Genomic DNA, 19,434 nt, shown 5'->3' with positions numbered 1-19,434 from the left:
AACTATCATTTTTATTATGTTAATTTTTTTGTTTTCAAGTTTTGTTAATTTTTTGTGTAAAGCATCCATATAACAGGTTATTGCATAAATCCTTCAAAATTGGTTATGGAACACATATACAAGCAATGTAAGGAAAGGTTTGACTGCTTTTATTTTCAACATGCATGGAAGATTCGGGTATATACCTATGCGCATATTACACTTTTTGCTTAAAGTGGGAATGAAGCTGGCTTTATTTTAGTTTCATATGCAAATTTACTATATCACCATGTCTTGACAAATATATAGTTTTAAATTGTCATAGTTGGAAGTCATGTATTAGCATAGGTCTATATTTAATCATTTTCACATGATTTTCATTCCAGTGATCAATTTATGTAAATATAATATCATATAAATCCTACAGTTCCTCATTCTATATATATTTGGTGATGTTTATTGTATATATATTAACTCCTGTTTTACTTCCTGCTCATAATTTTCAAATCATAATGTTAATGCTGCATTTCAGTTAATTTTGAATGTACAATTATTATGCATTTGAAATAGCTTTACACATGAATTTGTCAGCTCAATAATAATGGACTACATCAACCCAACTTTGATTTATTAATTTTTGAATGATGCATATTCAGAATTTTTTAAACTTGCTAAAGCTTATAGAAAGAAGTTTTCAATCAATACTTTGTTGATTAAATCCAAACATGTGACTCTTTTCACAAAAAATCTTTGGATTTACATTGATCGTAAGTTATGCTGAAATGTGTATAACTTACTAGTATTTTTATTCTTTAAGTTGTTTTTTTTTGTTGTAAAAAGAGCCACTAAAGGGATCAAATGCCTAATAAATGTGAATATGATGATATAGAGTAAAGTTTCATATAAATACAGCATTATCTAGTCATTCTTTCTAATGTATGGTGATGGTGGGAGCTGATGGCTCCTAAGAAACAATCTTTCTAAAGTATAATGAGAGACAAGGGCTCCAAGGTTCTTACAAAATCTCTCTTTTTTTCTCTAAATGCTTTAATTTTTTGCATGTGCAAAATACAAATATATATCAGGTAAAGGCCTTAAACACAGTATTTATCAAATGGTTAGATAGCATTATTGTTTATTTGTTTGCAGAATAAAAAGCAGTGTAAAATGGCAGAAATCCAATTTAAAATGTTGTCGTATATGTATAGTAATCCTATAAACTTTATAAGAATCAAATATAACCTCAGGATAGATCTTCTGTGTTATGTTTGTTTCATAAAGTAAATTAAATGAAAAAATAATTCCACTTGAATATCAGATTTTAACTTTTTTGAAAGGGTCGAAATGATTGGTACATTTCAGTCAAAATTCCTGTTAAAAAAAAACCCTGAAAAAATCATAACAAAATAGATTTGAGGATTTCAGCGTCTTATTTTGACATAATTTGACCATATATATATATAACAAATATAATATAATGGTTGAAGGATAGCTATTATATATATGTTTTGCTTTTTCAGCCATAATATTTATAACATTTAGGCCTAGTTATTTATATTTCACTTAAGTATACCATATATAATATATATTTCAGTTTTAACATTGCCTAGGAGAACCAGATCGAGAGGCTCATGGCAAAGTATATGCTTAACATATATTGCTGCATGCACTGAAGTGATTTAGAGTTTCTCTGCAGAGTTATCTGCCCATACAAATGGCTGCAGATTTTTGTGTGTCATGCTTAGATATATGTTTTAACGGTGTACTGCGTGTGCAGCAAATAATATATTGTAGTTTCTCATCTTTTTTGGCAAAAATGATTGACTAATTAATATTACTAATTAAATAATTTACTTTATTGAATTAATAATGTTAGTAAATTTTAAATATTGCTAATAATAAGTAGATAACTTTTGTTTAAGATTTCTCTGAACATGAAAACATTTAATACACAACTAATCTGAAATATTAAAGTAGAAATGATCTTTTAAGTGCAATTTATTAATTACTTTATATTTTCATTTATAACACATTATTTCAAAGACAACAATAAATGGTTATGTTCAAGTTTGATTTTCATAGCTAAAGATAAGAATAATATATATTAACAATGCTTCAGACATAATTGTAGTATATTTCACAACTTATTAAAAACCAGAGCTTATACACCTCTTTTCCATATTATACACAGTATCAGAAACCATTGCAGTTCAATCCACAGCATCTCCTTGTGAAATGTTATGATATATATATAGCAATGTAAAAAATCTTTAAAACCTAGGCTTAATTATTTAAAAAGAACTTTGTAGCCAAACATTATAACAAACAAATACCACACAAGTACTATGTCATAGATGGTTAACAGCCTACAATGAGTTTGATCTTCTGTTGTGTCACTATAAATCATGTAAATGAGAGATAAATTGGTCATAGGAAAGGTTCACAAAGGGTTAAAATTGGCCCTAACTTTTTTAATGTTTTTTAAATCTTGGCCAAACAATTACAAATTTCAAATAGAAATACTTGTCATAATACTGTCAAGACTAAAATATACTGTTTTGGAACCTTCCTTAAATTTTTTCGAAGTTATGACCCCTTAAATATACATTATTCATATTTTAGAAATTTTAATTGTCTTTGGCATAATTAACGTTGGCCACCATCCACAATTTAAAAAGCTTTTATATTGAGGAATTGTATATCTCATTTGGAATCTTTTGGTTGCAAAGACACATGATATCTGCACTGATTTTGATATAACAATTAACATGTAACGATAAAAACAGATTTAAATAGTGGTATATGAAGACACAAAATTTTCAAACTAAACCAGTACTGATTATAAAAGATAAAATATACCATTACTAACAACAATATATATGCCCAACTGTACAATTGTCAAGTAATTATTATGATTGATGTTGATATAACTTGTCATGACACTAACAAGTATGGAAGTCTGGCATGTACATTGTACAGGAAAAATAGTGCCCTTAGATAGTGTTTGGGGATAGATAGTTAAAATATGGTACTTCTGAAAACAGCAATAATGGATGCTTTTTTTAACATCTTCATATACATCATAAGATGAATTCAATTATTAAAAATGTGGGTTATATTCATGAGAAATATAAGAACGAAGATTTTTTTAAACTATTTTTTGTAAGATTAAATTTCAGGAATTATATCTTTCAAATTCACTTTCATTTTAAAAGGGATTTTATGTTTAACAGTATAATTTATTTTTTAGGTATATTTATAATTTAACTTATAATACATTTCCTATGGTGTTGTGCTGATTATAGATTTGTTTAAAATTATATGTTCTATTGTCAGTTTAATTGGTCAGTTTGACATCATGTGGTTACTGTTATGCTGAAACTTAAATGTACGTTATTATGTTTCAGCTTTCGGAAGAATTGGCAGTATCAAGGAGAAAACACGAACAACTGACCCATCACGTTTATCTGTGTCATCTGGTATATCGATAACTCAAGGTGACATCATTAACAACTCAGTTCAAGGCTTTAAGAGAGTATCTCTGTATGTACTGGGAGAAAAAGCTCAAATGAAGGTATATAGTAATCATTAGTGAAATCATCTTTCACAGATTATGTCTTATGATATATAGTAGATGGACATAATGTTTTTCGTTCTGTGTGTTCGTTCTTTGGACTGTCTGTCCATTTATTTGTCTGTCTTTCCAGCTTCAGGTTAAAGTTTTTGGTCAAGGTAGTTATTGATGATGTTGAAGTCCAATCAACTTAAAACTTGGTACACTTGTTACCTTTGAAAAAGCTTTTCTAATTTTATACCACATTAGAGTTTTGCCACCAATTTCATGGTCCACTGAACATAGAAAATGATATTGCAGGTTGGGCATCCTTGTACTGTGGACACATTCTTGTGTAATTTGTGCATCTGTTTGTCCTGTATCAAGCTAAAGCTTAAAGGTTTTGGTTAAATGAGTTTACCATGAAATTTTGATCACAGTCACATAAACTTCATACTTAGCACATATGTTCATTATGATGTATCCTATTAAAATTACATGTTGAATTACAATGTTGACCCCAATTAAAAGGTTCACTGAACATTAACATTGGAAAGTCACATCAGTGCAATAGGGGGTCAGTGTCACATATTCTTTATTAAGTCTGTAATAAGCATCTTGAAGTGCCATTGAGATATAAATTTGTGACTTATACATAAAATAATAAATAAACATTTAAAAACAAGAAGGTTAACAGCAGTGTGATTGAATTTGTAATTGTTAGAAGAAAATTTACCATTTTGACTTTTTGTTTTGACTTTTCCTTTGATTTCTGTATTTCAGTGATTTTACTTTTTTTGAACATTCACAGTATGAGTGAATTTGTCTGTTATTCTCAAAAGTCAATCCATTTCATTGTTATATATATTTCATTCCATTGCAGGGAATAAAAATGGAGTCTTTTCCCAAATGTGATTTCATACCTGTGGACTTTTATGAAGTCAGACATGTGAAGGCTAGCTTCAAGAAGTTAAGTAGGGCATGTGTACCTAGCACTACTCCGTCAGCTGATGCCACATTCTACAAAACTGTAGAGGAATCTGAATGGTTGTTACAGGTAAGTCTATACAAAACTGTAGAGGAATCCGAATGGTTGTTACAGGTAAGTCTATAGAAAACTGTAGAGGAATCTGAATGGTTGTTACAGGTAAGACTATAGAAAAGTCTAGAGGAATCTGAATGGTTGTTACAGGTAAGTCTAGAAAACTGTATGATACTGGTAAGTTAGTTTAAACAAATAACTCTCAAATGGTTGTAAGCATTTAAAGGCAGCTGTACAGCCTTCAACAATGAGATAAAATGCCCCTGCATGAAAAATATGAAACAATTCAAATGAAAAACTAATGGCCTAATTTTTTTTAACAAAACAATTTACACAAAATATATGACACTGAACTACAGTTCATGACATGAGACATGCAAATACAGAATATGGAGGGGTTAAACATGTTTTTGAGTGTTCAACCCTTCCCTAACCAGAAAGTCTTCAGTCGAGAATGAATTTATCATTATATATATATATATATATTATAAAGCTCTACTTTATTGTTTATAGGTACAGAATATAATGCAGTTAGCTGGCGCCACCGTTGATCTATTAGATGTACAGGGATCTTCTGTGATGATCTGTCTGGAAGATGGCTGGGATATCACTACTCAGGTAAGAACTAAACTTATTGTAACTCTAAAATATATATTATTGAAACATGTTTGTCAGTTTATTGGCATACATTATTCTGTCTAGCTTAAATATATTGGAACAATTTTCAGATATTTTTAAAAAGAACTGTTATTACAAAGCATAATTATTTGAATGTTCATTGAAAATGTCACTCTTCAGTCTGTATCTGTTATTTACAGAGAAGTTATACTCGTTGGGGATGAAAGTCATATTTATTAAGAATTGCATAAAAAGTAACACACTTTTGAAAATATGTACAATGACATCCTGTGGATTTATTATAATTTGTGGAATACAAATTTCCATAGATTCAGTGTAGGTGAGCCACAAATTATGTCCAACTTAGTACAAATTTTATATCAACATGTATGCCCATCCTGATAAAACCTTTCCCTTATCCAAGAAAATAAATGATTTCATATTATACTGTCTTTACCTTTTATCCAGGTGTCATTTTCATATAGAATGAAAACAATGTTTTTATTTGGGTCATTCCTTATATTTTGTAGGTGGTTTCTGCAGCACAGATACTCTTGGATCCTTTCTACAGAACAATAGAAGGTTTCAAGTGTCTCGTTGAAAAGGAATGGTTGTCATTTGGTCACCGATTTACTCACCGTAGTAACCAGACAGCAGCCAATCAAGCCAGTGGATTTGCACCACTGTTTTTACAGTTTCTTGATGTTGTCCATCAGGTAAGATATTAAACATTTCTGGGTAAAATAGTAGCATGCTATGTTTCCCAGCTTTGTAATGATAAATTTTCTTCAATATTGAGTTTCAATAATCATTTTAAAAAAGAATGCATACAATATTTTGTTCTAATATTGTCACTGCAAGATGTCTTTTACCTAGAAATATCAAACCTGGTACTCTGGCGTACAAAATTCTCATAGCAAAATATCATATAGCATGCAAAATTATTGGGAAGTTAGATACAATTTGAATAAACTTTTGTTTTGTTTTTAAACAGATACACAATCAGTTTCCCTTGTCATTTGAGTATAACCAGTTCTTTCTGAAGTTTCTGGCCTACCATTATGTGTCAAACAGATTTAGAACGTTCATGATGGACAATGAATATGAGAGATTTGAAAGTGGTTGGATCCTGGACGAAAAGAAAGCATCTAAGTTTGATGACACTGATGAAGATGGTGGTAGGTTTAAAACCAGATCGGGTTTTTTCATTGTACAATGTTCTAGGAATATTTTTCGCACTCTATCACTAAAAACATGTCCATTATGATCTGAACTATTTACTATATATGCCAAATTATTTTTACCAAGATTTCACAGTTAACTGAACATAGAAATAATAAAGTGTTAGTGAAGCATGGTGTCCCCTGGGTAAATAATTCTTATTATTGCTTAGCAATATAATATTTCCCAAAGAAAGTAACCAAAACTTAGCGTTCATTAAATTCTAATATTACACTACTGCAATAAATCTTCAAAATTCATGACGTCATCAAAGACAAAATCTTAGTTTAAACCAATTTTTACTTTTAAATATTATATTACTATACAATAAAAGGGTCATTGCATGAATATTGGGGAATATTGTCCCTTATAGAACATATATTGCACTCGCAAGCTCGTGCAATATAAATTTTAACTCTGGACAATATTTCCCAATATTCTTGCAATAACCCTATATTATCAAATTAACTTAGATTCATTAGATTTTAAAGTTACTGAAAATGACCCTGTAATTTTTTTCAGGATTTTTGTACAGACACCAGCATCAGTCTAACCCAGGGATGTCAGTATGGGATTACATAGAGAAACATCACAGAAGATCTACAGTGTTCTGTAACTTTATGTATAGCCTTCATGATCAAGAAATGGTGGGTATATATTAAATTACTGGTTAAAGGTAGATAAGTAAATACTTTACATAACAAGATGGCAGTCATTATTTATGAATCATTCAAGTTGCAAGTCCATTTGATGTATACAATATTACCAAAAGATAGCATGATGCTGTGTATTAACTATTATCCATTGGATACTATATTTTTGTGAATTTCATGGGTAAAAGTGAAGAACAAATTCACATCTTTAAAGAAATACAGATTTTAGCTATGCTTGTATTCAGACTTTAGCAAAACTCTGAGATGAAGTATTTATGAGAAAATATTTTGATTTTCAAAATTCTTTGAAATAAATTTCTGTTGTAATAATTTTGCAGGTTTTGAGACCATATTCAAATTTAGCAAACATGAAGATCTGGGATTACTACATAGATGAAGATTTGGCCCATGGTCCTCCCTATGAGATAGAGACCGCCCAGAAAGAGCTGGCTTTGAATGAAGATGTGACGGTAGAAGGGAATCCAAGTTCTAGTCGAGTTGTCAATATATGTTTCGACAATGTTCAAATTCAGCAACCAGAATCTTTTAAAGTTTTATTACAGGTAAAGTATAATCTGTTTTAAAAAGTATATGTTAAACTATAAGACATTAATGAATTTGTAAAAATTAGTTCAAAACATAGTTTGATAGTAAATATTTTTAATGTCAGTGAGACAGCAACCAAACAATATATTCCCCAAAAATATTGCTGTCCAAAAAATGAACAGGTGCTAAACCACATGGAGGCTCTGGTTGTCTTTAGAAAGATAAATTGAAAGGTAAACAAAAAAGGTCAAGACTTATTGCAGAAAAGAGTGAATTTAAGATCACATTTCACCTTTGGTTGAAAAATAACAAGTAGACTTACATAAGAAACTGATCTAGATCTTGAACAGGCAGGATCAAAACTACTGTTTACCTTCAAAATATATGTATTTTATATGTGTTTAGCACAATCTGCTTAGATGTATAGAATTATGAAAAAAATACAAGAGATGTGGTATGATTGTTAATGAGACAATTATCCTTCAGATTTAGAATGACATGGGTTTAAGCAATCATTTGCACTGTTTGGCTTTCAACAAAGACAAAACCGATACTGAATAGAGAATTATAGAAAGAGAGCTATTTAAAAAAGAAGATGTGGTATGATTGCCAATGAGACAACTATCCACAAAAGACCAAAATGATATAGGTCACCGTACGGCATTTTTTTGTGTACGTACATACATTTTTAAATGTATCAAAATATATAATTGTAAAACCAATCAAACAGCTTTGATATATGATAAAATTTCTTTTCAAGATATACCCTAATACTTGACACCTGTGCTAAGTTCTGATTCTAGACATTATTAAGTCTCCCAAACAAAGTTTTGAGACTTATTGTTTTTGCTCAGGTTTTTTTTATTTTTCTTCTTCCGCCACTTTAAAAAATGAACTTGTCCACAGCGTTTCTCCAAAACCGCTTGTCAGATTAACTTAGGATTTCATAAAAGGGTAGACTAATATGTCTAGGTGAGCCATCAATCTTTCGTTTGTGCATTGGGGTCTTTTAAGGGGTGTTAAGGGGGTAGAAAGGAGGGAGGGGTTTACTATAGAACCCTATGGGATTTTATTTTCAAAAATTTTCAAATGAATATAACTTAAAAACTGTAAGTGATAGATACATGCAGTCTTCAGAAATGATTAAAGGACCATAAAACAAATCACATGTAATATAGGGGGAGTCCATGGGGGGTCATCCCCACCCCCTTCAATTTGAGAATATGCTTTTATCTTGTAAACGGTCCAGATCCCCACCCCTAAACCATATATATTCTTGTAGGGGACAATTAAACAAAAGAAATGAAATAAAAGGGAAGTCCCTAGGGGTCACCCCAACCCCTCTTGTTTGAAAACTTGTAAACGGTCAACATCCCCACCCCTAAACCATATATACTCTTGTAGGGGACAATAAAACAAATGAAATTAAATAAAAGGGAAGTCCCTAGGGGGTCACCCCACCCCTTCTTGTTTGAAAACTTGTAAACGGTCAACATCCCCACCCCTAAACCATATATTCTTGTATGGGACATAAAACAAATCACATGAAATTAAATTTAAGTTCCTGGGGTCACCCCCCAACCCGTTCAATTTGAGAATGTGCTATTATCTTGTAAATGGTCCAGATCCCCACCCCTAAACCATATATATTCTTGTAGGAGACAATTAAACAAATGAAATGAAATAAAAGGGAAGTCCCTAGGGGGTCACCCCACCCCTCTTGTTTGAAAACTTGTAAACCGTCAACATCCCCACTCCTAAACTATATATATTCTTGTATGGGACAATAAAACAAATCACATGAAATTTAAGGGAATTGCCTGGGGTCGTCCCTATCTTGTTCAATTTGAGAATGTGCTATTATCTTGTATGGGACAAAAATTCAAATCAAATGAACTTGGGACCATATGAATGGAGAGTTATTGGAGCTTTGTTTGGGAGACTTCGTAACAGCATCCTGTTACAATTACTTCTTGTTAAAATCAATATTATATAATTATACTTTGATTTGTGTGTAGGAAGTACATAGAGTGCAAACAGATTTAGGGCACCTGCAACAGAAATGGAAAATAATCTGGGACAAATTAGAAGGACCAGCACGTGACTCTACGAGACAAGACGTCTCATTATCTGTTCTCAGATCACATGGTAGATCAATTCATAAACGTTCAACGTTAGAAATTCTAGTGAAAGGAAAAATGCTCGGTGAAGCAGCAAAAAGATTCAGTCAGCCGCATCGTTTTGAGAAATTTACATACACTACACCTGCTTATTGTGATTATTGTTCTCAGGTGTTATGGGGATTCCTTAAGACTGGTGAGTTCTTTAACCTCAATAGTTTTAAAAAAAATACATTATGACAGACATGAACCCTCATTACCAATACTGACGTAGTACAAGCACATAAAGACACAAAGTACTTATCTAAAACTACTTGCAATTACTGAAAGCTAGTTGAAAGCCAATTACAAATAATGAAAAAGTCTTGTTTTTCTAGATTAAGTCATGTACAATGTTCCTCTGTATTAAGGATATAGTCTATATCTAGTATAGTGATTAATTCCTTTATAAGTTTATTTGATATCACTTTAAAATGTTCGAAAGATGCTTTAAAAGTAATTTTACTGTTGAGGTACATTAGATTGTATGAGAATATTAGTCATCAAGTTTATCATATTCAGCAAAAAACATTTTGATAGAAATGAATAAAAGTATGCCTTACTGTCATTATATACAATGTATCATTGATAATAATATGTAGATGCATTATTATTATTAAGGAATAGCAGTTGTGTGGACCTCATGGGTAAAGGTGATCAATAAATCTGAATGTTTTAACAACAAAGTTCAAATTTTCTACAGGAATTAATGCAGACTTTGGCAAAACCACAAATTAAATATCAATGTACAAAAATTGGTACCAGTGAAATTAAAACATCTGCCATGTACATGATGTACCTGCATAGTAGATCATTTTACATAACAACACAAATGTTTAGTTTGCTTATGCAAGGAAAAAAAATATTCAAAATGCCTTGTCTTTTACTAAGCTACATGCTGGTTTTGTTACGCTAACATTAAGTACTGAAGGATACGTATGAATTGCAAGGAAAAGAACAGTTTTAATAAATATATTTTGAATGTTAATTTTACAGGTATGCATTGTGCTGACTGTGGATATAATTGTCATGAAAAATGTATGTCTCATGTCCCAAAGAACTGTACAAAGTTAAAAATAGTAGCAGAATCTAGTAACAGTAGTTCTAATGTATCTCGAGCTGGAGGATCAGAAAGCAGCTCTGTGTCAGGGGGAATGTGTAAGTTAATTAAACAAATATTTGATCAGCAGGAGGACATTATCAGTTTGATAAATGGGATCCACTTTTAGGATCAAAGATATGGATTGATTGATTGATGGCATGATTGCCAATGAGACAACTCTGCATAAGAGACCAAGTGAAACAGAAATTAACAGATATGTTAAAAGTGGAGTGCCTGGAGGGAACACTGACATTCTGTAGAAAAACTGACAATTCAAGCAATACTAGTCAATGAAGATCTCGTCTGATACCCACAAGGTTCAAACTCAGTATTGACAGGCTAGTGTTACAGTAGATGACTTATTCATACAGCCACATAGTCCCTTTCAATGTTGGTAGGATTTGTTAGTACTCTCTCAGACGATTGACTGGCAAAAGTAAAATTACACTTTGGTACTGAATAAAATTGTGATTGCCATGTTATCCTTAATTGTTAGTTTATTATTTTGTTTTTCAACATTTAAAATCAAATTATGTTTATTGAATGTTTAGTCTAATACAGCAAGTTAACTTGGATGATGATTATTGTTAATTATATCATTCTTCTCATTTCCAGCTTTAGGAACATTAACAGGAGCACACCCAAGTTATGAGAACTTTACACCAACCAATACAAATACTGAACACAGAACGTTAGAGGGTTACCTGTACAAAAAGGGGGCACTTCTAAAAGGCTGGAAACAGAGGTGGTTTGTTCTTGATTCAACTAAACACCAGGTGAGCTTTTGACAGTGTGTAGTGACATCTTTGGTGTTTATGTCTTAACCATTCGTCCTCTCCCAATTTTTTTCAAACAATTACCATTGCTATTACAGTACAGGGGAATAAAGATGAAAGTACTGTTTTTAAGTCTGTAGAAAGAATTGATACCTTTTAACTAATCTAAATTTTTTAGGTAGAAACTTTGAATTTTATCCATGTCCCCAAAAATTTGTTGATTATATCAAAATAAGGCAGAAGGTTAGGGTGAAATATTCCCTAATTTATGACAGGAAACAGGTCTTTAATGGAATGTTTTATTTTACATATATCTTACATATTCCCACTTCAACATTTAGTTTGTCAAGCCTATACATCTACATGTAAACATAATATACTATTCATCTGTTTATTGTTGAAGACTTTATGTTTACCTCTATATATTTGGTTGGTTGTATTCAGGGGTCGAATTTAAGCTTTTTTGTGTACTGGCCCGCCGGACCAGTGAACTGAAAACTCTACTGGTCCGGCACCAAATCTACTGGTCCTGCAAAAATGACATTAATTTGACATGTGCTGTTCTGATTGCTCATGAGCAAATACAGAATCAAATCTGAATTTGACGATCCAGTTACGAAAATACATTCTCTATCATAATCTAGGTCTGACACTGCAAATTTTTCACATATAGTACAGTTCATTAAATTCCGATCTTCTATATAATGCAACCATTCACGATCTTTTTCCCATGATTTTTGTTATTTGCGTTTCCTTTTGTCACTTTCGTTTACTTTATTTCGATCTTCCTTTTGATTTTCAGTTATCTTAATTTTTTTGTCCCGCGGTTTAACTCCTTCCAAAAATTTCCACATTTTGTGAAGTTGTGAAGGACGCTCACCCGAGATATTAATTAACTTGATCAATTGTAATACCCCCCAGTACTGTGTAATTGATTTCACAGGTAAATTGTTTTGTAAACAAACAGAGATTGCCTTGCAATCAGTGATTTTTATCGACAAATTTCTACTGGTCCGACGGACTACCAGCTGACAAAATCTACTGGTCCGACGCAAATTTTACTAGTCCCGGACTACCGGACTAGCGCTAATTTCGACCCCTGGTTGTATTGTTGTTTTGCAATGACTGCTCTTCACCTTTTATATAAAGTATTGATCATTATTTTTTCAGATGAGATATTACGATTACAAAGACGACCCTACTTGTAGAGGTTTCATTGACTTATTTGATGTACAAGCAGTCCATCCTATAAAAAATGTCCAGGGACCACTTAAGAAATCAGACGAAAATGCAGCTTTTGAGGTAAGGTGGATAAGAGATATTACAGAATGCAAAACTGCCAGTATTTTTGCAAAGCAAGAACAAGACGTCTTTCGCACATAGTAAAAAAAAACACAGTTCTGCACACAAACTTATTTATCTTGATGAAGACTTTGTCTAATTCTTTTTAATCAATTACGAAACATCATACATTACAGTCAAAGTTTAGTAAAGATAAATGTTACAATATTGATATGTTTTGATAGAATAACTTATTTTCTATGGAGCTATATTCAGCTCAATAAAACAGGAAAGGTTTAAAAAATCACAATGCCTTCCAAATTGCCAAATAACCAGCCTTCACCAGTATAATTATGTCGTTCATTTGCTTATATCAATTATAAAACAAATAGCATTGTTATGGAAACAAGAGTGTACACGCTGAAATGTCTCGCCTTTTTTACTAATCATTAATATTATGTTGATAGTCCTAAATATAAAGCTTTATTACAACTGTCACATAAACTTAATTAACCAAGAAAACTAAAGATTGATCATATTATAATAAGAGAGAATTTAACATTACAAAAAATCTTAATTTTTTTTATCAAGTAGTCACTGAACCATGAAAATTAGGTCAAGGACATTGGACATGTGATTGACAAAACTTCAAAATATGAGGCATCCTATACAAAGAGTTAAGCATCCAGGTCTTCCACCTTCTTAAATTTAAGAAGTTAGCTAGCACTGCTGCCGGATCACTATCCCTATGCCGAGCTTTCTGCAACTTCTGCAACAAAAGTTGCAGGCTCGACAAAAAATGTGTTTTGAAAAGATTCAACGAGTTTTGTACATATAAAAGGATAAGATAAAAGTACAATACAATGTTTGGCTCCTGTTGATGTGTCAGACTTTTCTAGAGACAAAGCAAAAATTGCCCAAAAATGAACTTTTGAACGGATACTTTAGTTGTGCAAGTTTTTTTCTAGAAACTGAATGACTTTTTGAAGGAACAGTTCGAGAAAGGTTAAAAGTATAATTGATATGTTATATTTTTTTATGTTTCAGTTGAAAACCAGTAAAAGAATGTACCACTTCTATGCAAGTGATGCAAAAACAGCACAGGACTGGATAGACAAAATACATAGTTTTATATGAAAATAAATCATCTAGGTGTCTCATATCTTTTTTAATTATGATTCAATTTTTACAGTGAAAAGAGAAAATCTACATTTTACTGTTATGTTATGTATGTTAGTGGGTGACTTCTGACTTTTTATAGAAGATTTGTCAGTAAAGAAGAGCTTCAGCTTCTTTTTTACAACTCAACATGTTCACATGACAGATTTGATATCATTAGATTGTACATCAGACAAAGATTATCATGTGATCAAGAGGCTCTATCATGTGATCAAGGAGCTCTATCATGTGATAAAGAACCAGAGCTTGTGCTTTTCATGTCCTGTTGAATATTCATACACCATAAACCAGACTTAGTGCTCATCCATGTTCATGTGGGAAATTAGCCTTGATTTTTAGTTCCAGCCAAAGTTTATTGAGATTTTAGTTCCTATATTGAGTCAGATGTCTTAGCATAGAAATGTGGAAATGTGTTATTTATATATCATATGTTTTACTTAATACAATTTCATCATATCTATTTATACATTCTTGTATGTGCCAGAATAGGATACAATGGTCTGCTTTGGAATATGTGTTTTTATACATTTTAATGAGGTTTAATCTCATGGCTATGTTTTAACATTAAAAACATGAAATGAAAAATTATGCAAACTATATTTTTTAAGTTAATCGAATGCATGACAGCTTTGTATCTGTTGTCGTTTTTTAGTTTGTTTCATTGGGTTCATCTAACATGTATCCTTTTATCTAAGCAATTTTATTAAAGCTGTTAATTATGCAATGATATTAAAGGGTCAGATGTCACTTAAGGCTATCTTTGAAAATAATTAACTATTTAGAAGACAGTGGAATAAAGTATTTGACAAAATAAAATATTAGCACTGGAATTGTAAGGTAAAAAATTAAATGACTACAAGCCCTTCTTCTCCCATAGATCAACTCCAAGAATGCACCTTTGACAGGATTAATAGTCCCAAGGCCCCCCTTTTAATGGAGTGACATATATCATGAATGCACAGAAATTTTACTAGCATCACTCCAACTTATCAAGATTCATGTTAAATGGATTTAGATGGCAAAGGATGGATTTTTTTTGTATTTCTTTAGTGAATGTAAAAATAAAAAAAATAACAGTTTTAGACAATATATGTTCACAAAAGGAATAAAAATGTATGTTACAGTTATTAAAAAGATAAGAGAAAAAGGAAAAGAAAAAAAAAAGAAAAGAGAAAAATATAAAAAAAAGCGATAGAATTGATAAAAAATGGTTGATAGTCTAATTGAAATTTATTAAATTTATCTTCTGCCATCTCTATTCATCACAACATGGAACCAACCCTTTGCTTTCATTATAAGTGTTTGAGTTTAAACACTGAGCATATAGTAAGGCTTACCGAACATGAAGATTACTAATCTAACTGTTATATATTTATTTACCTTGAATACTACAGTAATTTGATCTCTGACATTGTATGTTATTTATGTTGCTTGCCAATTTATTTTATACTGAGCAACATGGGTCATATTGTAATGATTCATGCTGTAACTTAGTTCTCAACAGTTTTGTAGAAAGCTTTGAAGAAAAATAAATGAGATTTGTCCTTGTGTCTTCATTAGGAAACACATGTTTTGCTTTAGAATATGCAATAATGACATTGAAACAAAAAACCAAAGCATTTATAGTAATCAGAATAACAAATCTAATCATAGAATGTTCTTTAATAGTTGACTATGATAGGTACACACTAGTTCATGTTGACGACGGTGGAGGTTTATTTCAGGAGCTTAAGAAATAAGAATAAGTGTTCATCTATTATGTGTTTTAAAAGTCATTCACACTGGGTAATTAATAAAAAAGAATACATATTCCATTAGATTAATAGATTTACATAATTGTTTTAATGCTGAGTTGTAATTGTCAATATGCACCATATAGGGAATTGAAACACTGTGCCAATTTTAGTGTAGCAAAATATTTTTCTTGTTGCACTTTTTCAAACAAATATATGTTGATAATTACAAAATAAATTGTATGTTTTTTCACAGGGTCATCAATATTATCAGAAACCTCTGATTTTAGTTCATATATTTATTTCTGTTTTTGTGAAATTTCGCTCCATCACTTCTATTTTTTTCGCTTTTGTGTAGGCTTGAGTTACAATCTTGTGGCTTATAATTCTACCTCTTTCGATGTAACAAAATCAGGAATTAAATGTTACAAAAATCTGAGGTTTCTACTCATTTTACTATCAGATAATCTGTAAACTTGTGTAATAAAAATTACATTAAATTTTCATTCTGCTGAACATGTGGCTCAACCAATTTGAGGGCATAGTCAGCAACTTCCCCTTAACTGTATTAGTAAGATTTTTTTGCATTGCTTTGAATGTGGATAAAATTGGAAAAGTACTTATTTATGAAATTTGTTCTTGACTTTAAAATGGGTTGATGTGATGCTATGCCATGCAAATTTTGTTGTTATTTTTTTCTTCAATATAATTTTAAATAGATATTTTAGCTAAAGTCTCCCTTTCTAATATTTATGTGTTTTAGAAACAAATTTCAAACATTGTACCAAAAATTAAACTTTGTAGCCATAGGCAGATAGCATTTTAATATTTAAATCAACATAATCAGACAGACAGCTATTGTTAGGGAATAAGTTAGATTTTATTTGAAGATGTTTTTTCTTACCTTTACTTTATTTCAACCTTTATCTTACCTTAGTATGAGCTAGTACCATCAATATGGGGACCATTGTCTGTTAGTGTTGGTTGTTATGCATATATCTTGATCTGCATCCTTGGTCTTTTAAAATTTAATTATGATTTAACTTTCCTTTTGTTGTCTTCTCTGAAGTCTAATAGTTCAATCATACCAATGAACAAAAATTAAAAAAAAAACTCAAAAAACAACCAACTAAAGAACCAATAGGTAATGATTACTTGTGTTCTTTGATAGTCCCTTTTCATAATTATGTTTTATAACCTGCCTTGCATCTATTTTGGCCACTGTCAATATGGTTTGACCATAAATATTTTTTCTCATAAATTTTGTAAAGTCACCTTTTCTCTAATTTATATGCTTACACTCTGTGCAATAAGTATTTATAGCTGTAGCAATAGGGTCTTTAAATATTAGTCATCATCCATTCGTTCAGTGAATATATATTCTACAACTTGCAAATGAAAATAGAGTGATTCTCAGGTAATAAGTTTAAACACTAAACTATTTTAAAAAATAATGTTTCAAGGATTTTTTTTAGTGCTGAATCATCATTTCTTAAGAAAGTAAGGAAAAAAAGTGTTAAAACTGTCAGAAAGAAAAAAAACAAACTTGTCAAAATTTACATTTCAGTGTACATTTAGTTGAAATGTCAAGATCTGAAAAAATAAGTATCCATGACAACATTTTTCATAATATCCAAAACCATTTATGTAAACACAAAATTTACATTCATTGCATTCATTGTATTACAATTACATTATATATATAATTTTCATTCTTACACAACCAACTTATATAAAATTTTAAACAGAAACTAACTAATATTTTATGAAGAACCTACCTCATTCTATATATTAAAAAAACTAGAAAATTGTCCTTTTTGACACTAGTGTTTTAACCGTTTCAATATTGAGGTAAACTGTTGTTCACTCTAAATCAGTTTATACAGTTTTGAATAGTAAATGATACCAAAATGGTGAAGTTAAATTGTTTTGTCTATGATAACAGATCATTTTATATTGCCATTGGATTTTTTGGATAGGGGATTGGAGATTTAAGTGGATTTCAAGACAAGGTATGTTTACATAAATGTAACTTTGTAATGCCATGTTGCCATTGTCTCTTGTAAGAACAAATTTAACTCTCTGTATCTTCATATAAATGTATGTTCATTATTATTTATTTTATTTGTTAAATCCATGGTTACTGTGTTGTTGCTTTGTAAAGTTTTCAGTTTGTTTTGATAATATTTCCCAGATTTAAAGTCATGAATTACTTATACATTAAATTATTTTTAGAGTGATTGCTTTGGTAAATAGATTCTTATCCATGGAAAAGTCATTATGAACACTTATTTGTGCTGTTGTTAAACATAGATTGGAACCTTAAATTCCAAATTACTTGTTACCCCGTATTTTTTAAAATAAAATAAACAAAAATAATAATAAATCAATGAAATTAAATTTAGAAATGAAATAAAAACATAACAACGCATTAATTGATTTGTTATTATACAGTTTTGTAAATTGCACCAATTTCACTACTCATATTCATGCTCATACAATTAATCTTGAATTGAAAAGTGTATAGTTACACTGTGTTGTTAATGTGTATGTCTTAGGAAGATGACACCAATATATTGAGCCTTATGCATTAGTAAAGTCATGCAACTGAGCAATAGTAATAAAACAAACTGAATACTTGGCAAAAGTTTTGTTATTGTATGCAATTTGCAGTGTGATGTCTGATTGGTCAATTTTTATGTAGTCTCAACCAATGAGTGACAAATATGTTGTTTATTGGTTTTTAGAAAAAGCATAATAAAGGAATTACAAAAATGTGTTTATTTTGCCTACTTCTGCATGTCCTATGAGCTTGTGTTACGTGCCTCCTGCAATACATGCCATCAACCGACATGGGAATATAGACTCGGTTAAAATACCATGATAGGAAACTACACCATCAATAAATTAAAAGATTTGACTATACTATTATTTAAGAAAAGGAGAAAAAACACAAGTTTATCATGATAAAGAAAAGAGTAAAAGTCAATTTAAATTTGGGAAGTCATGGGGATTTCAAAATGTAATTGTGTCTTGTTTTGTGTTATCTCCATTGATTTGAAAAAATATTGTATGAAAAAAATGAAAGAATGTACATCATAGACCTGTTATCTACTGTTACATCTTTACTTGTGAGTGTAATCATACCAGGAATAGAATTATTGAAGGGCACATACTAAAAAAAAAGATTTTAATTCTAGAAAAGGTAAATCGAAATTAAATTCACAATAATACTGAACTCAAAGAAAATTAAAAACAGAAAGTACCTATGAAATTGCAAAATCAAATACTGAAAATCATCAAACGGATAAAAACATCATCACAATGGATAAAAACTGTCATATTCCTAATTTGGTACAAACATTTTCATATGTAGAAAATGGGTGATGAAACCTTGTTATGTAGCTAGCTTAACCTCTCAATTGTATGAATAAAGGCAACAGTTATACAGCGGTTTGAAAATCATAAATCGATTGATAGAATACAAATCTGGGTTAAAAACCAAAACCGAGGGAAATGTACCAACTATAAGAGGAAACCAATGAAACAACAGATACACTAAAGTGCAACCCAAAAACCAAACGACAATGTA

The 19,434-nt window shown here is 30.6% G+C and overlaps 1 protein-coding gene across 9 annotated transcripts in view; it reads left to right on the top strand.

Annotated features, from left to right (window-relative positions):
- Positions 1 to 18,621, top strand: part of LOC134685047 (myotubularin-related protein 13-like) — a 64,030-nt gene extending 45,409 nt beyond the window's left edge. For 4 of the 9 annotated variants that reach the window (XM_063544422.1, XM_063544418.1, XM_063544421.1 and 1 more), the window contains 13 exons: positions 1,574 to 1,618; positions 3,387 to 3,553; positions 4,416 to 4,589; positions 5,088 to 5,192; positions 5,723 to 5,908; positions 6,187 to 6,370; positions 6,936 to 7,060; positions 7,405 to 7,629; positions 9,631 to 9,928; positions 10,768 to 10,929; positions 11,489 to 11,649; positions 12,820 to 12,951; positions 13,978 to 18,621. In XM_063544422.1, coding sequence (XP_063400492.1) covers positions 1,574 to 1,618; positions 3,387 to 3,553; positions 4,416 to 4,589; positions 5,088 to 5,192; positions 5,723 to 5,908; positions 6,187 to 6,370; positions 6,936 to 7,060; positions 7,405 to 7,629; positions 9,631 to 9,928; positions 10,768 to 10,929; positions 11,489 to 11,649; positions 12,820 to 12,951; positions 13,978 to 14,067 — 2,054 coding nt within the window. In that variant the 3' untranslated portion in view covers positions 14,068 to 18,621. The remainder of the gene's footprint in view (positions 1 to 1,573; positions 1,619 to 3,386; positions 3,554 to 4,415; positions 4,590 to 5,087; positions 5,193 to 5,722; positions 5,909 to 6,186; positions 6,371 to 6,935; positions 7,061 to 7,404; positions 7,630 to 9,630; positions 9,929 to 10,767; positions 10,930 to 11,488; positions 11,650 to 12,819; positions 12,952 to 13,977) is intronic. The other 5 variants (XM_063544424.1, XM_063544420.1, XM_063544423.1 and 2 more) reach the window with 2 other exon arrangements.
- The last annotated feature ends 813 nt before the right edge of the window (positions 18,622 to 19,434 follow it).

The sequence above is a fragment of the Mytilus trossulus genome, chromosome 9 (assembly GCF_036588685.1).
Source record: "Mytilus trossulus isolate FHL-02 chromosome 9, PNRI_Mtr1.1.1.hap1, whole genome shotgun sequence".
In the NCBI taxonomy this organism is placed as follows: Eukaryota; Metazoa; Mollusca; class Bivalvia; order Mytilida; family Mytilidae; genus Mytilus; species Mytilus trossulus.
This window is presented reverse-complemented; position numbering and strand designations above follow the sequence as displayed.